Source organism: Schistocerca serialis, chromosome 2, assembly GCF_023864345.2.
Source record: "Schistocerca serialis cubense isolate TAMUIC-IGC-003099 chromosome 2, iqSchSeri2.2, whole genome shotgun sequence".
Lineage (NCBI taxonomy): Eukaryota > Metazoa > Arthropoda > Insecta > Orthoptera > Acrididae > Schistocerca > Schistocerca serialis.
This window is the reverse complement of record NC_064639.1, coordinates 315,292,629-315,317,075: the sequence shown is the minus strand read 5'-3', so window position 1 is coordinate 315,317,075 and position 24,447 is coordinate 315,292,629. Positions and strand designations below refer to the sequence as shown.

General features: G+C 38.6%; 1 protein-coding gene across 1 annotated transcript in view; it reads left to right on the top strand.

Moving 5' to 3' along the window:
* The window catches only part of LOC126455534 (uncharacterized), a 205,752-nt gene extending 186,927 nt beyond the window's left edge, over nucleotides 1-18,825 (top strand). The window contains exon 11 of the mRNA XM_050091284.1: nucleotides 18,460-18,825. Coding sequence (XP_049947241.1) covers nucleotides 18,460-18,695 — 236 coding nt within the window. The 3' untranslated portion in view covers nucleotides 18,696-18,825. The remainder of the gene's footprint in view (nucleotides 1-18,459) is intronic.
* The last annotated feature ends 5,622 nt before the right edge of the window (nucleotides 18,826-24,447 follow it).

The window sequence follows — 24,447 nt, the reverse complement described above, 5'->3', positions numbered from 1 at the left end:
TCCGCCTTTTGGTGAGTCATCTCTTTATTCTTAAATATTATTCCAAATTATTTTGAGTGAAAAATTCTTTATATGACTGTACATGAGAAGGACACAGTATCTTGGCTGTAAAGCCCCTTTATAAAGTGCATAATTAGGTGGCAGTGGTAAAATACAGGGAGCGAAAGGCTATTTACAATTTGCACAGAAACCAGATGGCACTTATAAGAGTTGAGGGACATGAAAGGGAAGCAGTGGTTGGGAAGGGAGTGAGACAGGGTTGTAGCCTCTCCCCAATGTTATTCAATCTGTATATTGAGCAATCAGTAATGGAAACAAAAGAAAAATTCGGAGTAGGAATTAAAATCCATGGAGAAGAAATAAAAACTTTGAGGTTCGCCGATGACACTGTAATTCTGTCAGAGACAGCAAAGGACTTAGAAGAGCAGTTGAACGGAATGGATAGTGTCTTGAAGGGAGGATATAAGATGAACATCAACAAAAGCAAAATGACGATAATGGAATGTAGTCGAATTAAGTCAGGTGATGCTGAGGGAATTAGATTAGGAAATGAGACACTTAAAGTAGTAAAGGAGTTTTGCTATTTGGGGAGCAAAATAACTGATGGTGGTTGAAGTAGAGAAGATATAAAATGTAGACTGGCAATGGCAAGGAAAGTGTTTCTGAAGAAGAGAAATTTGTTAACATCGAGTATAGATTTAAGTGTCAGGAAGTCGTTTCTAAAAGTATTTGTATGGAGTGTAGCCATGTATGGAAGTGAAACATGGACGATAAATAGTTTGGACAAGAAGAAAATAGAAGCTTTTGAAATGTGGTGCTACAGAAGAATGCTGAAGATTAGGTGGGTAGATCACATAACTAATGAGGAGGTATTGAATAGGATTGGGGAGAAGAGAAGTTTGTGGCACAACTTGACTAGAAGAAGGGATTGGTTGGTATGACATGTTCTGAGGCATCAAGGGATCACCAATTTAGTATTGGAGGGCAGCGTGGAGGGTAAAAATTGTAGAGGGAGACCAAGAGATGAATACATCAAGCAGATTCAGAAGGATGTAGGTTGCAGTAGGTACTGGGTGGTGATGAAGGTTGCACAGGATAGAGTAGCATGGAGAGCTGCATCAAACCAGTCTCAGGACTGAAGACCACCACAACAACAACAACAACAACAATTAGGAATAAATATAGCAACTCACAGAATAGTAGCAACACTGGGTTATTACTGGGCACACACAAAAGAACGAAAACTTCTCTAGCTTTCAGACATTTCCTTTTGTTGTACACAGCTACATTTTGATGGCTGAATACTTAATGCCAGTTTAGCAGGTTGATCGCAGTGAAAGATTTTGTCTGCCTAGGAGATAAAGGGAGGCAGGGAGCAAAAGGAGGTATTGTTAAGGGTGACTGATAGATTGTGGGAGGCTGCTAGTGCACAAGATAGGAATGCAGTGGGGAGAAGCTACTGGTGCACAGGATAGGTATGCAACATCTGGGAATTGGAGACAGTGAATTCATGCAGCGCACGAAGACTGTGAAGAGGGGGCAGGTGGGTTGGAGGATGCTGAAACCTCTTATCAACTGTTTGTAGTGCAACCTCTCATGTTAAAGATACAAATCACTTCCTTCACTAGCTGTTCACCATTCCCACCCCATTAACACCTAGGTCCCTAGTCATCACTGTTGATCCCATCATCCTACATGCTAACATCCCCTCATGCCAGCACACAACTACCTCTCTCAATGTCATTTCAGTTCAAAGCCCACCATTTCATGCCTTATACATCTAACTAATGGCAGCCTCAGATGAAACTACTTCTCCTTTGAGGGGATTGTTCATAAATAAAGCTGTGGCATGGCCATGGGCAACTGAAAGTCACCCTGCTATGCCCATATATTATGGGTCATCTTGAGGAAATTTTTCTAGCCTCTTTAAGACCCCTTTTCTGGTTAGGTTCATTCACGATATCTTCATGACCTGAACTCGGGCCAAGGCATCCTATCCTTATTTCTCTACAGCCTAATCATATCCTTTCCCATTCACATAACATGGTCCTTCTCAGTCTAACATGCCGTCTAACTGGTTATTAACCTTCACTTCTCTGATGGATCCAGCTATACTGACATTTATATCAAGCTCTCTAACCATCAACAGCACCTGTCTTTTGATATCTGCCATCCCTTCTACATTAATAAATTATTTCCATATAGTCAGGCCACCCATGTATCACACATCCACAGTGATGGTAGTTTCCGTGTCCAGTATGCCAAAGGTCTCACTAAAGCATTTTCTCGCACATCTAGTCCACAGTCAGATTTCCCACATCATATTCTCACACACAATTAATCCATCACTTTCTAGAACCACTTACAACAGATCACCTCCCAATCCCACATATCACCCAATATCATTATTCTAGACAGGAGTAACTGAACCATGGCCATTGCTAGGGCTTCAATTGTCCATCATCATACCTGAAAATGAAGGACGTTCTAACCACAATCATTCCCACCCCTTCTAAAGCGTTTTTTCCTTTGCCCAACCAGCTAAACATTATCTAGGTTCATCCCAATGCCACTCTCAACCCTTCCAACATGGGTCATATCCCTTATGATGTTTACTTAAGTGGTTGTAGGTTGAAATTCCTTGGTGACACATGCAGAACCCCAATTTCACAATCTGAATTTACTTTTGTTGGTAGTTATGCAGTTTAATGAACAACACAAAATGATTGAGTTAAGTTTTGCATGATTTCCCATTTATTCATATTAGATGTTTTCATGTGAGTGATGCCCAGTCTCTATTAATGGAAAATTCTTTAAGCATTACTCCATTGGTAAATTTGGAAGAAAACTGTCCCACCAATTTTCATCCAAAACACTCATCAAGTAACGCGAGCTTACTTTTCAACATCATAAACAGCATTAACACTCAGTGGTAGCTCATTTACACAATACATTCATGTTGTAATTACATGGTTCACTTGTAAATAATATAACTTTACAGACTATTGAATTCACTCCCAACACAGTAATTGTAATAGTCCACTAATGTTGTTCTGGGCTTCATTCACAGACTTATTTGATACAGATCTCCATACTACTCTCCTGTGTAAGCCTTTACATCTCAGAATAACTATTGCAACCCACGTCCATTTGAATGTGCTTACTGTTCAGGTCTCTTTGTCTCCCTCAGAAAGTTTTCTTCTCACACTTCTCTTTGATACCATACTGATGATTCCCTCATGTCTCATCATGAGTCCTACCAACCAATCCCTCCATTTAGTCAAGTTATGCCACAAATTTCTTTTCTCTCCAATTTTATTCGATACCTCCTCATTAGTTACATGGTCTACCCTTCAAATCTTCAGCATTCTTCTGTAGTAACATATTCCAAAAGTATCTATTCTCTTTTTGTTTGAACTGCTTAACATCTATGTTTCACTTCTGTACAAGGCTAGACTCCAAACAAATAGCTTCAGAAAAGATTTTATAACACTTCAGTTTACATTCAGTGTTAGCAAATTTCTATTCTTTGAAAACACTTTTCTTCCCATTGCCAGTCTACATTTTATGTTCTCTCTACTTTGACCACAATTGGTTAATTTACTGCCCATATAGCAACTCTTGTTTACTAATTTTAGTGTCTCATTTTCTAACTTAATTCTTTCAGCATTGCCAGATTTAGTTCAACTACATCCCATTACCGCTGTTCTTCTTTTGTTAATGTTTATCTTATATCCTCATTTCAAGTCACTGTCAATTCCATTCAACTGAGCTTCCAAGTCCTTTGCTGTCTCTGACAGATATTAAATGTCATCAGCAAATTGCAGAACATTTATTTCATCTTCCTGAACTTTAATTTCCTTTCCAAATTTCTTCTTGCTTTCCTTCACAGCTTGATTAATGTACATATTGAATAACACTGGTGATATGCTACAACCATGTCCTACTCACTCCTGAAGCACTGCTTCCCTTTCATGCCCTTTGACTCTTATAACTGCCATCTTGTTTTTGTACAAGTTGTAAATAATCTTTTGCTCCCTTTTCTTTAACCCTGCTACCTTAAAAATTCAGAGAATGTATTCCAGTCAATATATCAAGATCTTTTTCAGAAACTACAAATGCTATAAATGTAAGTCTGCCTTTCCTTAATTGATCATTGAAGATAGATTGTAATTTTAGTATTGCCTCACATGTTACAACAATTCTTTGGTACCCAAACTGTTGTTCCCTGAGGTCAACTTCTACCAGTTTGTCCCTTCTTATGTAAATAATTCCTTTACAAACATGACTTATTAAACTGATAGTTTGGTAATATTCATTTTACTTCTACCATTACAAGCTGTAGTAATAATTTCTATTATTTGCTGCTTTTTATGGATAGTGATCTCAGCAAAACTAACTATACCATTGTAATCAGTGAATTGAAAACTACTCCCTGAATACTGAATTAATGAGAAATATTGTATGTATAACTTTTCATGAATTTCAAGCATATGTGGTATACTTGAAACTGCACTGTTGAAACATACTTAATTATTTGACAGGAATAGAGTAGTAGCAGTTGGAATAGTCCCAGGTTGCCATGTTTCACCCTGTGGAGGACCCAGATCAAAGAGTTGCCCATTTCACTGCAGCATCCTGCTGCAGTGCCAGCAGAGGATTATTCTATCCCATCAAAAGATAGGACCACTTGGCCACTGGCAAACTGTGAGGAAGAGCAGAGTTTACTATCTAGTGGCAAACAGGCTGCTTAGTACAAAATGCTTGATTTTAATTCTGCCCCCCCCCCTCCCCCCCTTGCAGCATTAGCTCTAGCTTTCCTGAGTTGTGTAAATGGGAGCTATCCTTGCAACATATTCTTCATTCCTGTGATCTTCCTGGCCTCAGTCTATACTAAACCCCCTGCCCCCCCCCCCCACCCCTCCCACACACAAACACTCTTCCCAACAGTCTGCCCTTCTTCTTCAGTTCTGTTCCCCCCTCCCCAAGTCTGCTGCGCCAGCTCATCATAAACATGTGCTGCATGAATTCACTGGTTCTGTCACCCATGTGTCACATTCCACATTCCTATCCTGTTCGCCTGCTCCCTTTTCCTCCCCTATTTCGATCTCGTGCACCTGCTGCCTCCCTTTGAGCCATGTGTATGTTAGCTTCTTAAAAGATTTGTGTAAAAGTGAGTGAAGTTTTCATTCTATTCTCTATGCCTGTCAATGAGTCAGTGAGACTTCTATGCAGTAAATTGTTACCTTTACTCTTAATAATTTAAATTCTGCTGAAACCTTCTCTGTTATACACATAAAGTTAAATTTTTGCATATACATTGAGAGCACAAAATATAATAAAATGTAATGTTGTTTGTGTTTGTGTTTTACTGATGATGCAGGAAGGCCAGTACATTTGTAACTCTCTTGGTCTCTTTCACATACGCATGTGGGAAGGCCAGTACATCTGTAACTCTCTTGCTTTCTTTCACATACACTTGACATAAAGAATTCAATTAATGAAGCTAATACTAGAAGCAGTAATAATGACTATGCAAGATTTTAATGGTTACATTTGCTTATGGTAACAGTATCTGATAACACACATGTCTATTTAGCAATCTGCTATAGCAAGAGCAAACACGATTTATGGAATGTAGTACTTTATAGAGAAATGCGTAAGATGCAATGAAGTGCAGGTTGTGTGGAGCACTGAACACATTGACTGGAAAAGAGTAAGACAAGTTACAGAGTAGGTTGAGCACTCATTTGTAATCACTTAAATAATATTGTTTCTTTGGTGGCTCACCAGAGCATGCCACGGAGCTCACCCAGGTAGCCTCTATAAGTGGGCCTGTGAACTGTATGGACACACTATTTCTGAAATTGCAGGTGTCATGAGTGAAAGTACATCACTCCTCCCTTCTTGGAATGGAAAAATCACATACATAAAAACACTAGGCATAGAAAAGTACACAGTACAGAAAAAAATCCATGGTACAGATAAAAAGCACTGGTACTAAAAAAGCACTGGAACCAAAAAAGCACTGGTTCCAAAAAAGCTCTAGTACCAAAAAAGCACTGGTACCCTGAAAAAAGAAGCACTGATCTTACAAGACACTGAGATTAAGAGTCATGGAAAACACCAATGATGGCATTGATGTCCATTTCATCACCTGATGGTGGCAGCTGCTGAGGCATGTGGTGGGCAGGTGCTGGCAAGTAGGGAAAAGAAGTGATGAGGGGGAGGTTTGGCACACCTTCCCCTGTGCCATGAGAGGCTGTAGGACAGGACTGGGGACAGCATCTTCATAGTGACAACTTTGTCACGGTCAGCAGTTAGTGCCAAAGGTTGCACAGGACCCAGCGACATTGTCGGCAGTGGCTGCGGTGTCAGGTACTGTGGGAGTTGCACCAGTGATGGCAGAAAGCAAGCATTGAAATTGGTATAGGCTGAAAGGTGTATTGATGATGAGAAGGCACCTAGTGGCCTCGTTCAAGGAGAGCTGGAGGTATGCTTCCAATTAATCAGTCTTGAAAAAGTAGTGGGTGCCTGACAATTTTGCAAGAAACTTGTTAGGTAGCCATCGGCTTCTTCACAATGCCCTGTAGTGCAGCCCAGTCACTGTAAGAAATAGGCTGAATGATACTGGCTGATATCAAATGGTCTAATTCAGCCTTGGCAGAGTCACACAACGTGACAGGTACCTGTTGCACCTTTCACGATAATGTGGGCCTGAAAACTGGTAGCCCAACTGAGCCCAGGGGAAACAGGGATGAAAATTCAGAGCAGAGGGACTCCAGTTACTGATACAGAACTTGATTTGACACTAAATTTACCTCATTGCATCTAACCTGAACAGTTCTGTGGTATGGGGGTGATCCACAACAAGGAAGGTGAGAGAGTGAACAACAGAATTGTAAGAGACAAAAGTGGAGAACTGACCTAGGATTGGAATCTGCTGTTTATTGTAGCTAACCAACTTCTGTGAAACGTGAGTGAGGGCAAGGGAGCCGAAGTACACATACATTTGCGTGTTTACTAAAGTCAATGCAGCTCCTGTGTCCACTTGCATTTTAGTGGTTTATTAAACACACACAAGTCAGTAAATAATTTGTAGAGATACAGTTTATATCCATCAGTACTACTGTATCTGCCTTTGAAGAGGAGCTGCACAACAATGCAATGTGCCTTTTTTCTGACACTTATTGCAAACCACTCAGTACTCAGGGCATGCAGCATGCTCATGTTGGATGAAGCAGTACGGGCAAGATGGAAGGTGAGCACACTGCCACTGCCGTGATTTGCCCTGCTGCTGCTGTGGCCATAACTAGTGCTGCACTATGGGACACTGAGTTGAAGGTTTTAAAAGGTGCAATGGCTTCCATGTAATCCTGAACACGTGCAAAGTGCCTAACGGGAGTTGACTGCACAACTTCTGATATCTCCCCAATGCAGAAATTTGACTACCTGCAGCCCGTGACACTTCAGAGGACTGTGCTATATTGAGTAGATCCTTAAGTGTCAGATTCTCACACTGAAGTGCTTTTTCACAGACTTCCCCATCTGAGGCCAGACGAATAATAATGTCACACACCATGTGATTAGCGAAGGATTCATGATGATGGGTACTAGTGACAAATTGACAACACTGGCTCAACCCATGTGATACTGCAGTACAAGCTTTGCAAGATTGGTTTGGGCATTTTGACGATGGTAAAATTCTACATGCATTGCAATGACATGTGTTCTGCCACTTACAGATTGAGAGAAGCTTGCACAGTTCATCAAATGATAAGTTGGCCAGTTCATGCAAAGATGCAAGTTGGCATAACAACTGATAAATGCATGGCAAAATCCAATAAACAAAGAAAGTCCTACATAGGTCTGCATCTTCCACGTAAGAAACGTGGAAATCTTGGCAAACCATGTCTTGTAGGAGTCCCAATATCAGCCAATTCATTGTATGCCACAAAGGGCGATGGTTGCACTGACAGAAGACTAATCTTTCAAAAACATTCTGACCATCCCCACCCTCTTGTTCCCCAAAGTTGGTTTATTAATGTTTGGAGTAAGTTAGTAACTTGGGCAGCTGATCACATTTTCACACCATTTGCCACACTTAGATTGTGACACACTGAAGTGAGTGACAGAAACAGTTGATCTTGTTTGTTATGTATTGATGGCTAATTGTTCTTCTCCTTTCTGTGGTTTATCATTCTATAACTAAGTAGAAGGTGATTAGGTAGGTATTTCAGTAATAATATGAATTCTGGTGGACTTTCTGCAGAGTTACACAAATATTTTCAGTCATTTTACTTCACAATACAAATTGATAAAACACCTATAACTCATTGTCCATCCTTTCATTTCAAATTTGCACAACCAACTGCACAAAAGAAAAGGATTTACCTCTAGCAATATGCAGCAAAGAAGTTACTATAATATATCAATCTATATCTGCAAAACAATCTTTGAAACATACATTTCATAAATAAAACACAATCAATTGTCTATCTTTTTTGAAAAGTCAACAATTATTATTGTAATTACATTAAGTATTTATAATCATCTACATTTAAACATTGTTAAATAGCTTTGTAGTAATTGCTTTTTAGTTTTTTTGTCTTTGGTGTGGTATCATTTGCTTCATACGATTCAAGATTGCTTAGTATGTTTACCTCACCACAATCACTTTTATTACAGTAGCCCCCCCCCCCCCCACCCCCCCCCACCCCCTCATCCTCCCCCCAAAATTTTGAAAGCATAAAATGTGAGAAAAATTTTGATACAAATAATAAATGTGGTTACATCAACAGTTTTTCGTTATGTGATATACATTTTTTTGACTCTCTTAGCATTACCACTTCATCCAAATAAGGTCAAGAGCAGAATTTTGCTTTACATTGTTCTTTTCTCACATATTTTCAAAAGTATTTCAAAGTCTGAACTTTTACTTATTTTGTAGCTCTCAAATTATTACTGAATATTATATAACACATATGGGATAAGCAAAATATGGCACACATAACAGTAATTTTATCATATTGGCATCACAGTAGAACTTGTATTTCTTGAAAACGTCTGCATACCAGCATTTACAAATCTGTCTTCAATAAGCAAAACATCATTGACTGGTAAAGCCCTATGACCAAAAGAAAACATCTTAATCCATATAAAGTCATTTGAAGTGCTTTAAACAAAATACAACAAAATACGTTAGCTCAAAAAAATGGTTCAAATGGCTCTGAGCAGTATGGGACTTAACTGCTGTGGTCATCAGTCCCCTAGAACTTAGAACTACTTAGACCTAACTAACCTTAGGACATCACACACATCCATGCCCGAGGCAGGATTCGGACCTGCGACTGTAGCGGTAGCGCAGTTCCAGACTGTAGCGCCTAGAACTGCTCGGCCACTCTGGCCGGCACATTGGCTCACAGGACAAAATTAATGTAGTTAGTAAGGAACTTAATCCTTTTTCTCATAACACTGATGAAATTTTTTTGTAACAACATTTTACAATGTCTTACTTCCAAGTTTACCTTTCATACAAACATTGAACACTCAGCATATAAAAATATGCTACAACAAAAATTATTCCTTGCTCTGTTTTGCAACAACTTTCCTTTTTTTTTAATAATGTGATGGATGCTATAAGGTTAGTACTGTTGGATGGGATCATCCACTGAAGTTGTGGTGACATAAACAGGATAGACTCCAGACAGAGAAGATTGAAGAGCACAGTGGAAATAGAATCCAGATAGGAAAGAATTAGAATAGAAAGAATTAGAATAGAGTGAACCAGAAATTAAGAATGGATACACCCAGCTAGAGAAGGCACCACTCACCATGTGGTGTGACTACCAAAGTCCACAGACCGCCTACCTATTCCATGTGCAAAATTATCAATTTTTATCACTTATTTTGTTTTAGTCTCTGATTGTTCCAAAAATTTTGGATTCATTAGTTTTCATATCACAAAACAGATTATACAACAGCATAAGAAAAATTGCTTTTCAAGTCTTTCAAATTATGTTGCAGGATGAGATGACTAGCTCATTCTTATACCTTACACGTTTTCTTAAAAACTGGATTATTTAGTTGCTTATGTAAAAAATATTGGTCATAAATTATGCCAGAAATGTCACCAACACTGAAATTTACTTTAAAGTGTTGTTCATTAGCTATTTGCCAGTGTTACATTTAAAATTCTTTTTTCGCATTTACATAAAGTATGCTGATTCAGTGAGACATTATGAAAGTTGAGAACATACACTAAATAATATTAAACATAAAAAATCTATCATAGTAAACACAAGCAAGTGATATACAGTGCAAGAAATTGCAGTTATTTTGTGAGAAATGGTGAGCTGCCTTCCACACACATTCCCAGAACTAGTACACAAGAAATGTCAAAGTTTCATTGGGTGACCAATAATTCTATACAGCAAAAGGAGATGCTCTAATGGTCAGTTTTCAAGTTTCATGGATTTTTTTACGCAAATATCATGATTAAAGTTAACATGGAAATGAATTCACAAGATGTTAATACTTTATATCCAATAACTAGATATTTAGTACATATAAATTATATCCTACCAGTACCAACTCTTTCAAAATGCCATTGCTTTGGAATTATGCAGCTGTTAAATAAAATTCAGTAACTGTCAACGAATCAGACCAAGCTCAAACTTCCATAAACATGAATCAAAGACTAATGATCAACATTACTTTTCCTAACTTCCTGATAGCCATTTCTCAGGATTTTCTGTAGCATACCACCATAAACAAAAGTACAATGCATTACAAAGCAGACCACCAATAAATCCCTAATGTTTCATTTCCCTAAAATCATTATATACCTCATCAACTTCACATATTCATTATAGTTCACAGTACACTAAACTATCTCACTCACGAATTCATCTCAGAATAAACTTATCAAAATTATAAAATATTTCACAAAACCTCATAATGCCTTCAAAATTCCTCAAATAGAAATTTTTTTATGCACTGTAATTCTTGTAACCTGTTCAAAAATAGTACAGCATGAGCCAAGAAAAATATGTTAATTGTTAACTTCACATACAGGTCTGAAAAACAACATGATCTATTTTGCCTTTTCCTCTCAAAGACAACACAATAATAAATGAACTGACATAGCTTATAAACTTTTTACTTGTTTATTTTCCATAAACATTCTTTTTATTCACTAAAGCACTAGATGTTTTGGTATTGCTAACACTGGCTGACTATAGTAATATTTTCTCACTCTAACTCATTAAGGTAAAAAAATTAAATGTTTTTTCTTAATGCATATTAAATCATTTGAAATTACTATCATGTTGGGGAACTTATCCTCAATTAATCCATTATACTGAGACAGTAACAGACAAATACATAGTATAATGTAATTATTAAAAAAATGGATAGGTAAGTAACAGATAAATCTTGCAGCATGGAAATTCAAATTAAAGAAGCAATATTCACAAGCAAAAACAAAAAATCAGATGGTAAATTTTGACATATTAGAAAATTTTCCACATTTCAAGTAGCAATGATCTCATCTCTATTCAACATTTCACTGTACAATACAATCTGACTTTGATGATTATTTTTCTTTTCATGTAATAGCTCAGTTAAATTATTATTCTACATGGTCCTGCACTTTCATGTTTGCAAAACTCATCTAAAATTTTACTTCCACTTGTGTCTTAGATTCCTCCATTAACTACTTTCTCCAGCTACAAATACTTACCAATAATATTTTACATGATTTCCTGAATATGAACTACCGTAATACAAAGTCTCTAAGTCCACTGCTTCCTCAACATAGTTCTCCACAAGACATCAACACAATCATCATTTTTATAATTATCCTCATTATACATATATTTTTAAAAAACTGATATGTATAATTTTTTCATGTTTGATGCAACTAGGTTGCTTTCCAGAATGAACATTTTTACCATTTACTCTATTATCTTCCTTCTCCTTCTGATGATAATTGTTACCATTGTGATTATATGTTCCCCCCTGTTGTGATTATTACTGTGCTAATTTTGATTACTACCTCTTTCAAAATGTATGTCTCTCTGTTATGGTTGTATTTCCCTGCTTTTTTCAGCTTTGACCAAAATCTGCCTAAAAATCCTCTCTCAAAGTCTGCATAGGTTGTGTCATAATTAATATACTGATTTGCCCAGCTTAATGAGTAACCTTTCAAAAAGTTCAAACAAACTTGATTTTCATAATATCAGGCATATTCGACACAAAGTTATCTCTGCATTGCTGCAGAAAATCTACAGGGTGTAAACTACCTTCATCTGAAAAGTTTTCACTGGAATGTTGAAAAACATAGTTCCAACATTGTTAACATCATTAGACAATTCTTCAACTTTTTTACACAAAACAGAAACACTACTTTCTAGGGAGCTAGTTTTGCTGTTACTTACTTTTTCAAAAGCATTTTTTTAACTTCAGTAATCTCATCTTTGACAATTTTAACTTTGTTATTAAATTTAAGTTCAATTTCTTTCATTGTGGACTCCACAGCCTCTACTCCCCCCAACCATCCAACCTCTCAATTTTGTGATCAATATAATATAACTGAGCTGTATTTTTACCGATACAGTCAAATAATTCTTTTTTGAATGACCAGTATATGTGAACTGATTCTTATTTTCTTGTTTATGATTCTCAATTTGCTCATTTAGTTTTGCAAACTGGTCATTACTCATTTTATTAACAATGACAGCATGGTACTTACATCATTATCATCATCTTGGTTTAATTCATCCATTAGTTTATTCAGTTCATTACCAACATTTTCCTGTTCTTGTTTCACTACAATATTTAAGTCTGCCATGTCTGTATTATTCCCTATTGTTCCATATTCTTCAATGACTGTCATTGTTAATAAATACACAATGAAACACTACCCCAAAAAAGAGAAAAGAAATAAATAAAATATTTACAGTATTTAATTGTTTTGTTGGATGTTGGTACTGCTAATTGTTCACCTCACTTTTTATTTTTACCATCCTTTTCTTCTTCTTGTTTGCAAACTCCTTTTTTGCTGTTATTGTTGGTGTTTTGTAACTGTGGTTCATGTCAGAATGATTGTTCACATAAAATTTTCACAGTATCTTTAAATTTGCAACAAGAAAAATAATCCAACCAAATATTCACATTGCACTTTCGAAAAGTCCTGGATGACATCAGCGTATTCTGACCATCCCACCCTCTTGTTGTTCCAAGTTGGTTTATTAATGTTAGGAGTAAGTTGGTAACTTGGGCAGCTGATCGCATTTCACACCACTCGCTATGCTGAGATTGCGACCCACTGCAGCGAGTGAGATGGACAGACCAATTTTAAATAACCAGTTCTCTTAATAACAAAAATATTCATCTTTTTTGTTGATCTTCTTTGTTTTGTATTGATGGCTCATTGTTTTCCTTTCTGTTATTTATCTTCCCACATCATCTAGAGGACAATCAGGTTGGTATTTTAGTAATATGAATTCTGGTGGACTTTCTGCATAATTACACATATATTTTCAGTCATCTCAATTCACAGTACAAATCAATAAAACACCTATAACTCATTCTCCATCCTCACACTTCTAACTGCACAAAAGAACAAAGGTTTATCTCTAGCAAAATGTAGCAAAGATATTACTAACAAGTATTGATCTGTATCTCCAAAACAATATTTGGAACATACATTTCATAAATAAAATACAATTAACTGTCTATCTTTTTTTTTTAAAGTTCACAGTTATCTTTGTAATTACATTAAATATTTATAAACATTTACATTTTAACATTGTATTTGTGTCTTTGGTGCGGTACCATTCACTTCATATAATCCAAGATTGGTTAGTACTTTAAGCTCACCATAATTAGTTCTATTTCAATGTGCATATGCCATTTGTTTTAGAGCAGTAGGGAGAGCCTGCTGTTGTTGACAGTTGCCAGGCATCTTAGCACTGACACTAACACATGGAGAAAACATAGCCCTCACTCATCACCAAATTTTTTATAGCAGGAACAAACAGGATTTATGGAAGATAGTACTTTATAGAAAAACACATAAGGTACAATGAGGTAAACATTGTGCATAGCACTGAACACACTGATTGGACAAAAGTAATGCAGGTCACAGAATAGGCCAAGCACCCATTCGCAATCACTTAAATAATACTGTTTCCTTGGCCGTTCACCAGAGAGCACCAGCGGGCTGACCCACATGACCAGTACAAGTGGGCTTGTGAACTGTATGGACATGTGATCTCTGAAATCGCACGCATCATCCTTCGTCCTACATTTGTCAATTAGTTACTTCATAAGATCCACCACATACTTTGAATAACCACTTAGCTCATTAGTGCTCATTAGTTCTAAGCTGCACGTTTACATGTTCTTTTGTTTCATACTTATTATCTCTTTGTTCACTCTCATTATATTCTCTGATGAAATTTTATGTGTTGCGTCTCTCATTTCTTCGAAACAAGCTCTTTTATTGCAATTCTTTCCTCATCTGATGTTAAGTTCTAACACAATTTTTTTAAAATCATTTGCTAGTATATTCTTTATTTTCATATGGTTTCTATTTTCATAACAACCACCTGTTGTTTATATTAAGACTCTGCTTCCCCGTTTCTCCTCTTTGTTACTACTTCAGGTACTGTCCAAAATGTGGTAGCATTTCACTAACATCAGGAGCACTTGAGTTTCACTTGTTGTACACTTTTATTTGCTAGAATTTTGACAACAAAGATTTGATATAATGCTTGCAGACTAATGATGGACTGAAATAAATATTCAGTAATCTGTCTGCAAGATTAATTCCTTAGCTTCAAAAGTCTATCTGTTCTTTATTTGTTCTTTACTATGGTATGCAGGTTTATGGGTGACACAATCTTCCTTCAGTAAATGTTCATTATAACACTGTTGGGTTTCTCCCACAAATTTATCATTGACATTACCAATAGCTCTGTCTTTATCATTAGAAACCTGGGGTTCCATCAAATTCCCCATCATTTGGTACTTATTTATGAATATTCTGTCCACAAAGTTACTGTTTTCAGTTTGACAACTAAGTATGCTGCATACCACGAGACATTTCTGTGTAACTTGTACAAAAAGTAATGTTGGATAATTGGAACATTGGAAGAGCGTCTACTCATAAACCACCACAATAGGAACAATTATAAAGGGCTGGCAGGCAAACATATTTAAGAAACTAAGGTAAATGTCAGATTCAAGAATTTTTTAAAATGTCTCACATCAGAAGAAAGGCAGGAAACAGGAAAAATATAAATTAAGGGACACATTTAAGAAAGAAAAGGAAAAAGTTCTCCACAACTGTATTTTCTCATGTGACAATCATGGGGAAAAAAGTCTGTTGAATGTATAAAACACAGAATATGAATAATAGCCAAGACAGAAGATGGGGTTATCATACATGATATGACAGATGTGCGGGTCCCACTTCTCATTCAGTTGCATCACATACAATATGGTCTGTATCTGAATACCTCCCATTAGAGGTCACTTGTACCTCTTTTTGCCAAAAGTATCTGTAGTGACCAGAGGACAGTCTGTTTAGTATCTCAGTGATTTCATGTGAGTCTAATAGAACTCTTTTGGTACAAATGTGTAAGAAAGACACAGCAGTAAAATAACCACACTTAAATACTACCATAGAGAAATACATCTAGGGCATGACAAGAGTTATAAGTAAACATTGCTTTAGTATTTTTGCACAAAACAGCAGAAGACATTTTAAATCAGAATGAAGAGCCAATATACAAAACTGATTGACGAAAAGGTATATTTACAGTTGTTTAACATTAGTAAGAATATCATCTGCAGTCTACAGAAATTATGCAGATAAGTCCTCGAGGTTACAGTTTTCAGCCATATAATCATAGTGCTAATAAAAGAAATTGGCATCAGCTATACACACAAGAAGCAAAGTAATGTCTCAGATAATAAGTGTTGATTCATATTACATTAAACAGCTCTTTCAATACTGTGTGCACTAGAGCATATGTGAACACAGGATGTTGTAGCATTAATTTTGTAGAAACTGTTTCCAATGGATTTTTTAAAACTCTGTAGTAACCTGTTTCTGATTTGCATTGATTGAGCCAAGGAACACTTTAGAACAGTAAATAAAACAATATAAACAGTAAACAAAAAACTGCATTTGGAACCCAAGACAGCAACAAGGATAGAAAACAGTCACAATCTAATAAAAAATAACAGTAAGAATCCATAATGGAGGCTAATATGCAGTAACCAGCAGACAAATTTAGGAGGAAGGATTGATAAATACAAATATGTCTTATTAGATACAGTTAGTATAAGAAAATCTGACAATTAAAATCTCACATTGCATTTTATTATATTTTGTGGTGCTAATGTATATGCAAAATTTTAGTTTATGTTTATGGTATGGAAAGTTTCAGCAAAATATAAATAATTAAGAATAAAGGTAACAACTTACTGCATGGAAGAATCATTGAGTCATTGACAACCTCTTCCCCCCCCCCCCCACCCCCCACCCCCACCCCCCCGCCACCCACACTCACACATACATACATACATACATATACACACCTGTACAGCTACATTGTGCCGGATGAATCCACAATCGTGGAACTGCAGTCTGGCAGTTGAATACACTGTGCAGAGCTTGCAGTTCGACACAGTTAGGTGGGTGTGAGGAGAGGAGTTGTGTCAGGTGGAGTGAGCAAGGGGAGAAAGGAGGCAGGTGGTAGGAAAGAAGGTGGCTGATGGCTCAAAGGGAGGCAGCAGGTGTATGAAATAGGGATAATGGAGGAAAATGCAGTAGGTGAACATGATAGGAATATTATACATGGGAACCAGGGCCAGTGAATTTATGCAGCTTATGATTATGATGACACAGGGGAGTAGATGTGATGAGAATGTCATGTTGTTGATTGTAAAAAGGACTTATTATTGTCTTAGTGCTGATCTGATTATCTACTTCAATACTTTGCTGCTATTTATAGTTTCATAGTTACAGAAGTTGAAATTTAGTGCATCTGTGTCTACAACAATGTTAGCATAGCTCTACCTAGAAGATAACATGTGTTACAAAGAAAAAAACAGCCTAGTCCATCAAAATCTAAGCACTGATTGTCACTATGTGAAAATATTAGTATTTTTATGCAATTACTAGTTGCGTGGTAGGACAGTTTGACAATACAGACTATAAAGATACATAAGTACACACTAAGATAAACAATGGAAAATCCTAGGTGGAATGTAACAGTATTATGAAAAGGATAATAGCTACTCACCATGTAATGGAGATATGGAGTGCCAGAGAGGCCGGCCCCTCCTGCCAGAGGTTTGAGTCCTCCCTTGGGCATGGGTGTATGTGTTATTCTTAGCATAAGTTAGTTTAAGTAGTGTGTAAGTCTAGGGACCGATGACCTCAGCAGTTTCGTCCCTTAGAAATTCACCCCACCCCAAAGAGACACAACACTGTCGGAAAGTGTACATCTCTCTCTCTCTCTCTCTCTCTCTCTCTCTCTCTCTCTCTCTCACACACACACACACACACACACTCACACACACACACGCAATGATGAAAACACAACAACAAACAAGCCAGATGGCTCCAGCTGTCAGAGACTGTGGTCATGTGTGTGTGTGATGCATCTGTGTGTGTGTGGGGTCTGACAGTCTTTCAATTGTGCCTATCTGTGACTCAGCATCTCTGCTGTATGGTGAGTAGCAACTATCCTTTTCATAATATTGTTACACATTAAGTCAGTTATTCATGAGAAGGGAAGACGAGAACTGGTAAAGAACTCTTTGGGATATGATTATCTGGGAATTGGCATCTTCAAACCAAGTGTAGGACTTAGGAATGCCAGCTGCATTCTTTGAGGAAGACTATTAGTAAAGAATATCGTTCAACGATAGTACAGGGTGAAGACAACAGTTTGGACCACAGCTGCAATCACCTGAGATACATCATGTTTTATTAGATTCACCAGATCAATAACAATAAAACAAATGGAAATCATGGTTTACTTTAACCTTGTACAGTTTTGCGATGGCTTCATATAAGCAAAGTTGCTAAATTTCAGGCAAAATATTTTATTAACCATAACTCCATAACTACACATTTGCAGACCTATGTTTATATGAACTTTTTCTTTACCTTTACTTGTAGAATAACATATTAAAATAATTGCATATCATCGTGAATCACCCTGTATAATACTAGTCACAATGTGTTGTGTCAAATAGTGTGTTGACACTAAAACACAACAAGTGAGTGCTTGCTATGAGCCAGAGAAACACCCTGTGACTAATATTTAGTATACTGTCATGCAGAAAGAGAGGTGAACTTCACAACTTGCATGATTCCTGGATCTTCAGATGTTGCAGAACCAAAATTTGATTTTCCTTTATTTTTGTTTTCAGGATACTGGTTCTTTCACTGTCATATATCAAACCATGCAGAACTTGGTATGGGTGTAGTACTGAAAGTTGGTAGACATGATGAGATGGTATCAATTCCATCCGATTTTCCGCAGTGTGGAAACTGGAAGTGGACTTACCATGAAGAAGTTGCTGGATCAGCAAGATCTTGTGGAAGTTTAGTGGCACTGTTGTTTTGTTTGTCCCTCCTGGAAGTGTATTACATAGGCATGGTGTGATATGTTCTGTATTTATTGAATTAAAATTATTTTATTCTCAAAATAACTAATTTCAAGCAACTTTGTTCTGTTATGGTTTAATAGTTTTGGAAATTTTTATATAATAAATTTAAAGGTTCTTGCAGAGTGATTTTTAAATGTAACAAAGATTATTATAAGCTCTGAGATATTTAAGGTGCTCCACTATGTTACTAACTTAGGATAAAAATATGTTCACTGAATGAAACATTTTTAGGAATTGATGTCATGCTGCTCTGCAAAAAATTGTTGGAGTTTGAAGGGATTGTTGGTTGAGTGGAAAATAGATGGTACTTGTTTGCAATGATTATGTAAGTAAATGATTAAAGTTTTGAACAATATAACAATATCAATATTTTATTAAACTACCTTGAACATGAACTGAAATATCAGGAAATAGTAACACTGAATTAATGGGGAAATTGACAACTAAAATTGCTTTGGAGCCTATTGCTGATGAATACACGTTGTCTTGGATCTTCTTGATGAATGTAGTTAGTCATTGTTGCCCCCCCCCCTCCCCCTGACAGACACACACACACATAATGTACAGATAATACATATGAGTGTTTCAGGCCTCTATGCATTAAAAGTAAGCACTATGTTCAAGTTGAATTTGATTTGCTATTAACCATGTACTGTGGAATAGACTTCAACATTAAACAATCTATGTTTTTTTTACAATAGGATTCTTAAAAAAATGCTACTTTAATGCAAAAATATCCTTAAAAACAAATGTCAGTTGTTGCTGATATCATGGAATTTTCTTAGTTCATAGAATGGTTGCTTCAATAAATAGCCATGATTATTAACTTTGAAAGTGCTGTTGGAGCAGCTATTGCAGTATCCATTTGAACTATTTATCCATGTGTTTGGGGTACAACAGCCATGATAGCACACAAATTATTGACACTTATTTTAATCTGAATAACAAACATCATTAACACGTACATGTTGAAAATAAACAAGACTTTGTGACATATAAATTGCGACAAATTAACACTAAGCACAATGTGTCTCTAAGAATCAAAGAAGTTCTCACAGTCTACTTTCATGGAGCAATGCTTAACAAAGCAACTGCTAAAACAAAATCAACAATGCTTCTGATGATTGGCTTGTGATCTCATTGACATCTGTCAAAAACAGTATGTGATTATCATATTTTCTGCATTAGCTCCATAGGGGGGAAGCAGAGCATCATCCAAATAGCTTGCCTGAAAATGAACTTGGCAACAGGCAGGTCAGTGATGTACTGCCAGGTTGGCAAAGGCTCTGGTGGCTGTAGAAAGCATTTCTGTGGAAAGCAGGTGACAGAAATGGGAAGACCTTCCACTGGAAACAGCACAATGTAGTTAGACTTCAGAACCAGGAGTATCAACAAGCTGCAATTGAAGTTTGGATTATACATCAGGCAATAGGTTCTAGAGTACCACGTCAGATTCCTGTGCCTTTGCAAGTTGAACAGACTCAATAAAATCTGTCACACTTTTAACTCGCAATAGATAGTTGGTGACCATGTTGTTTATATCAGAAATGTAGCATATTTCAGTGCTGAATTGAAAAATAGATTCCAGATAATTGTATTACTGCAGCCAACATCTGTTGTTATTTTTCCTGAAGGCATAGATAAGCAGCTTGTGATTGGTAAATATCATAAATTCTCTAGCCCTCGACTGTGGTCGAAAGCACCTGACTGCTTCATACACAGTCAGAAGTTCATGATCACATGCATACCATTTCTGTTGAGATGTGGAGAGCTTATGAAAGAAGAAGCAAAATGTTGCCAAATGCATTTAACTTGCTGCTGCAACACTGCATCAATAGCTGTCTGACTGTCACCAGCTATTAAAATGCTGTGTGTGTGTCCTGTGCATGGTATGCCAGGTGTGCAGCATTTGCTAGGCTTTGCTTCATTACTTCAAAAGCAGAGCTCATCTTATCTGTCTAGTGGATGGGTGAATACCTCTTAGCCTTGGGTCCAATAAGTGATGCAGCTAATGGTTCTTGCAACTTGATTGAGTGGGCAAATGTTGTTGGAAAAAACTCAGCATCCCCAAGAAACAGCATAGCTCCCTGATGGTTTATGGACATGGGATTTTCATGATAGTTTTTCTGGTGGTGGCAGTGACCTTGTAGGTGAAATTAGATGGCCAAAAAGGGAATCTATGCAACAAAGACACCATCTGTGACTCCCAAACACGAAAAATCTGAAAATACACTCCTGGAAATGGAAAAAAGAACACATTGACACCGGTGTGTCAGACCCACCATACTTGCTCCGGACACTGCGAGAGGGCTGTACAAGCAATGATCACACGCACGGCACAGCGGACACACCAGGAACCGCGGTGTTGGCCGTCGAATGGCGCTAGCTCCGCAGCATTTGTGCACTGCCGCCGTCAGTGTCAGCCAGTTTGCCGTGGCATTCGGAGCTCCAACGCAGTCTTTAACACTGGTAGCATTCCGTGACAGCGTGGATGTGAACCGTATGTGCAGTTGACGGACTTTGAGCGAGGTCGTATAGTGGGCAAGCGGGAGGCCGGGTGGACGTACCGCCAAATTGCTCAACACGTGGGGCGTGAGGTCTCCACAGTACATCGATGTTGTCGCCAGTGGTCGGCGGAAGGTGCACGTGCCCGTCGACCTGGGACCGGACCGCAGCGACGCACGGATGCACGCCAAGACCGTAGGATCCTACGCAGTGCTGTAGGGGACCGCACCGCCACTTCCCAGCAAATTAGGGACACTGTTGCTCCTGGGGTATCGGCGAGGACCATTCGCAACCGTCTCCATGAAGCTGGGCTACAGTCCCGCACACCGTTAGGCCGTCTTCCGCTCACGCCCCAACATCGTGCAGCCCGCCTCCAGTGGTGTCGCGACAGGTGTGAATGGAGGGACGAATGGAGACGTGTCGTCTTCAGCGATGAGAGTCGCTTCTGCCTTGGTGCCAATGATGGTCGTATGCGTGTTTGGCGCCGTGCAGGTGAGCGCCGCAATCAGGACTGCATACGACCGAGGCACACAGGGCCAACACCCGGCATCATGGTGTGGGGAGCGATCTCCTACACTGGCCGTACACCACTGGTGATCGTCGAGGGGACACTGAATAGTGCACGGTACATCCAAACCGTCATCGAACCCATCGTTCTACCATTCCTAGACCGGCAAGGGAACTTGCTGTTCCAACAGGACAATGCACGTCCGCATGTATCCCGTGCCACCCAACGTGCTCTAGAAGGTGTAAGTCAACTACCCTGGCCAGCAAGATCTCCGGATCTGTCCCCCATTGAGCATGTTTGGGACTGGATGAAGCGTTGTCTCACACGGTCTGCACGTCCAGCACGAACGCTGGTCCAACTGAGGCGCCAGGTGGAAATGGCATGGCAAGCCGTTCCACAGGACTACATCCAGCATCTATACGATCGTCTCCATGGGAGAATAGCAGCCTGCATTGCTGCGAAAGGTGGATATACACTGTACTAGTGCCGACATTGTGCATGCTCTGTTGCCTGTGTCTATGTGCCTGTGGTTCTGTCAGTGTGATCATGTGATGTATCTGACCCCAGGAATGTGTCAATAAAGTTTCCCCTTCCTGGGACAATGAATTCACGGTGTTCTTATTTCAATTTCCAGGAGTGTATGTAGCATCTAAGGATTCCAACTGTCAAATAGCTGTCAAACAATTATCACAAAAAATTTCAGTTATAAAAACCTATGTGATTATAATAATATTATTTCATTACAGACATCTCATAGTTAGCCTCTGGATGCCAAATTATTAATAACATCACATAGTCATTAGTAAAAATGTAATTTATGAAGATGTCATTACTGATAATAAATAAGGTGTAAATAAGAGTCATTATTCACAATACCCACAAGTGAGCTTGAAAATGGCACTGTAAGCTGAAACAGATGAGCTTGTTGTGGACAAATTACTAAATACAAACAAAGAAAGATTACATTGCAGCCACTGGATGCAGCGCTGAGAAGCTGTGGGACAGGAAGAAGGGGCAGTGGGAGGGAGGGGGGGGGGGGGGGTTATGCAAAAAAGGAGAAGAGCAGGGAAAGAGAAAGAACGTGTTTTAAGGATAACTCCCACCTGCGCAGTTCAGTGGAGTGGGGAATCCAGATGGCTCAGGTAGCAAAGCAGCCATTGAAATTAAACATAATATGTTGAGCTGCATGTGGTGCCACAGGATGGTCTATTTTACTTTTGGCCAGAATTTTGTCAGTGGGCTATCCTTGTGGACAGCTGGTTGGCTGTCATACTAACATAAAAACCTGATCAGTGACTGCAGCAGGGTAGGAGTATGATATAGCTCCTTTCACAGGTGACCCAACCTCTGGTGAGGTAGGATAAGCCTGTAAAAGGATGGAATAGGAAGTGTTGGGTGGGTGGATCAGGCAGGTTTGCACCTGGGTCTTCCACAAGAATACGATCCGTGTGGCAAGGGATGAAGATTGGGAGTGCCATAGGATGTTTTGGAGATTGTGTGTGTGACAGAACATCACATTGGGAGGGATGGGAAGGATCTTGTGTAGGATGTCCCTTATTTCAGGGCATGAAGATAGGGAATAAAAGCCCCATCAAAAGCTGAGTTTCAGTTGTTAAATCCAGGATGATGCTGAGTGACAAAGGGAGCTCTCCTTTGTAGCTAGTTCTTGGGGATGGTGAGTGGATTGGGGGGTGTGAAGTTAAATGGCATGGGGAATGTGTTTGTGGACCAGATCTGGGGGATTGTACATGTCTGTGAAGGCATACTGGGCAAAGAATCTTTTGTCACTGCAGCCTCCTGATGCTGCACCTTTTGGCAGTCTAGTCCCTGCATGCTCTTCCAGACAGTGCTCTTCAGCATACTGGGCAAAGAAACTTTTGTCACTGCAGATATGCCATCCATGGACGGCCAGGCTGTATGGGAGAGATTATTTGATGTGGAAGGGATGACATCTGTCAAAATGCATTTAATGTTGGTGGTTGGTGGGCTTAATGTAGATAGAGGTGTGGATAGGGCCATCAGAGAGGAGGAGGTCAATGTTCAGGAAGCTGGCACACTGGTTTGAGAAGGTCCAGATGAAGCAAATAGGAGAGAAGGTGTTGAAATTGTGAAGGAAGGAAAATAGCATGTCTTGCCTTGAGTCCAGATCATGAAGATATCGTCAATAAATCTGAATCAGACTAGGGGTTTGGTGTTTCCTATGTATCCTCACTACTTTGATACAGATCATCTTTCACATCACTACCTTGATTGTATCTGATGAAACAAGTGTCAATCAAGCTCATGGCCCCCTCTCCTTCCAGGTCACAGAATGGGTGATTCCAGGAAGGTCTCCTTTAGATGGCCCATAAACAGGGGGGCATAGGAGGGTGCAAATGCAGGTGCCCACATCTGTGCTGCAGATTTGTTTTTATGCCTTCCCGTCAAAGGGTAAGTAGTTGTGAGATATGATAACATTAGTAAGATGTATGAGGAATGAGGTAGTGGGTTTGGAGTCTGAAGGACATTGAGAAAGGTAGAGTTCAATTTTGGTAGACCATGGACATGAGGGATGTTGGTGTGCATAGGTAAGTGGCATCAACAGTAACGAGTAAGGATCCAGAAAGTAATGGAGTGGGGATGGTGGAGATTCGGTCAAGGAAGTGGTCAATGTCTTTGATGTGGGAGGCTAGGTTATGGGCAACTGGTTTGAGGTGTCGATGAACAAAGACTGGAATTCTTTCAATGGGGCCACA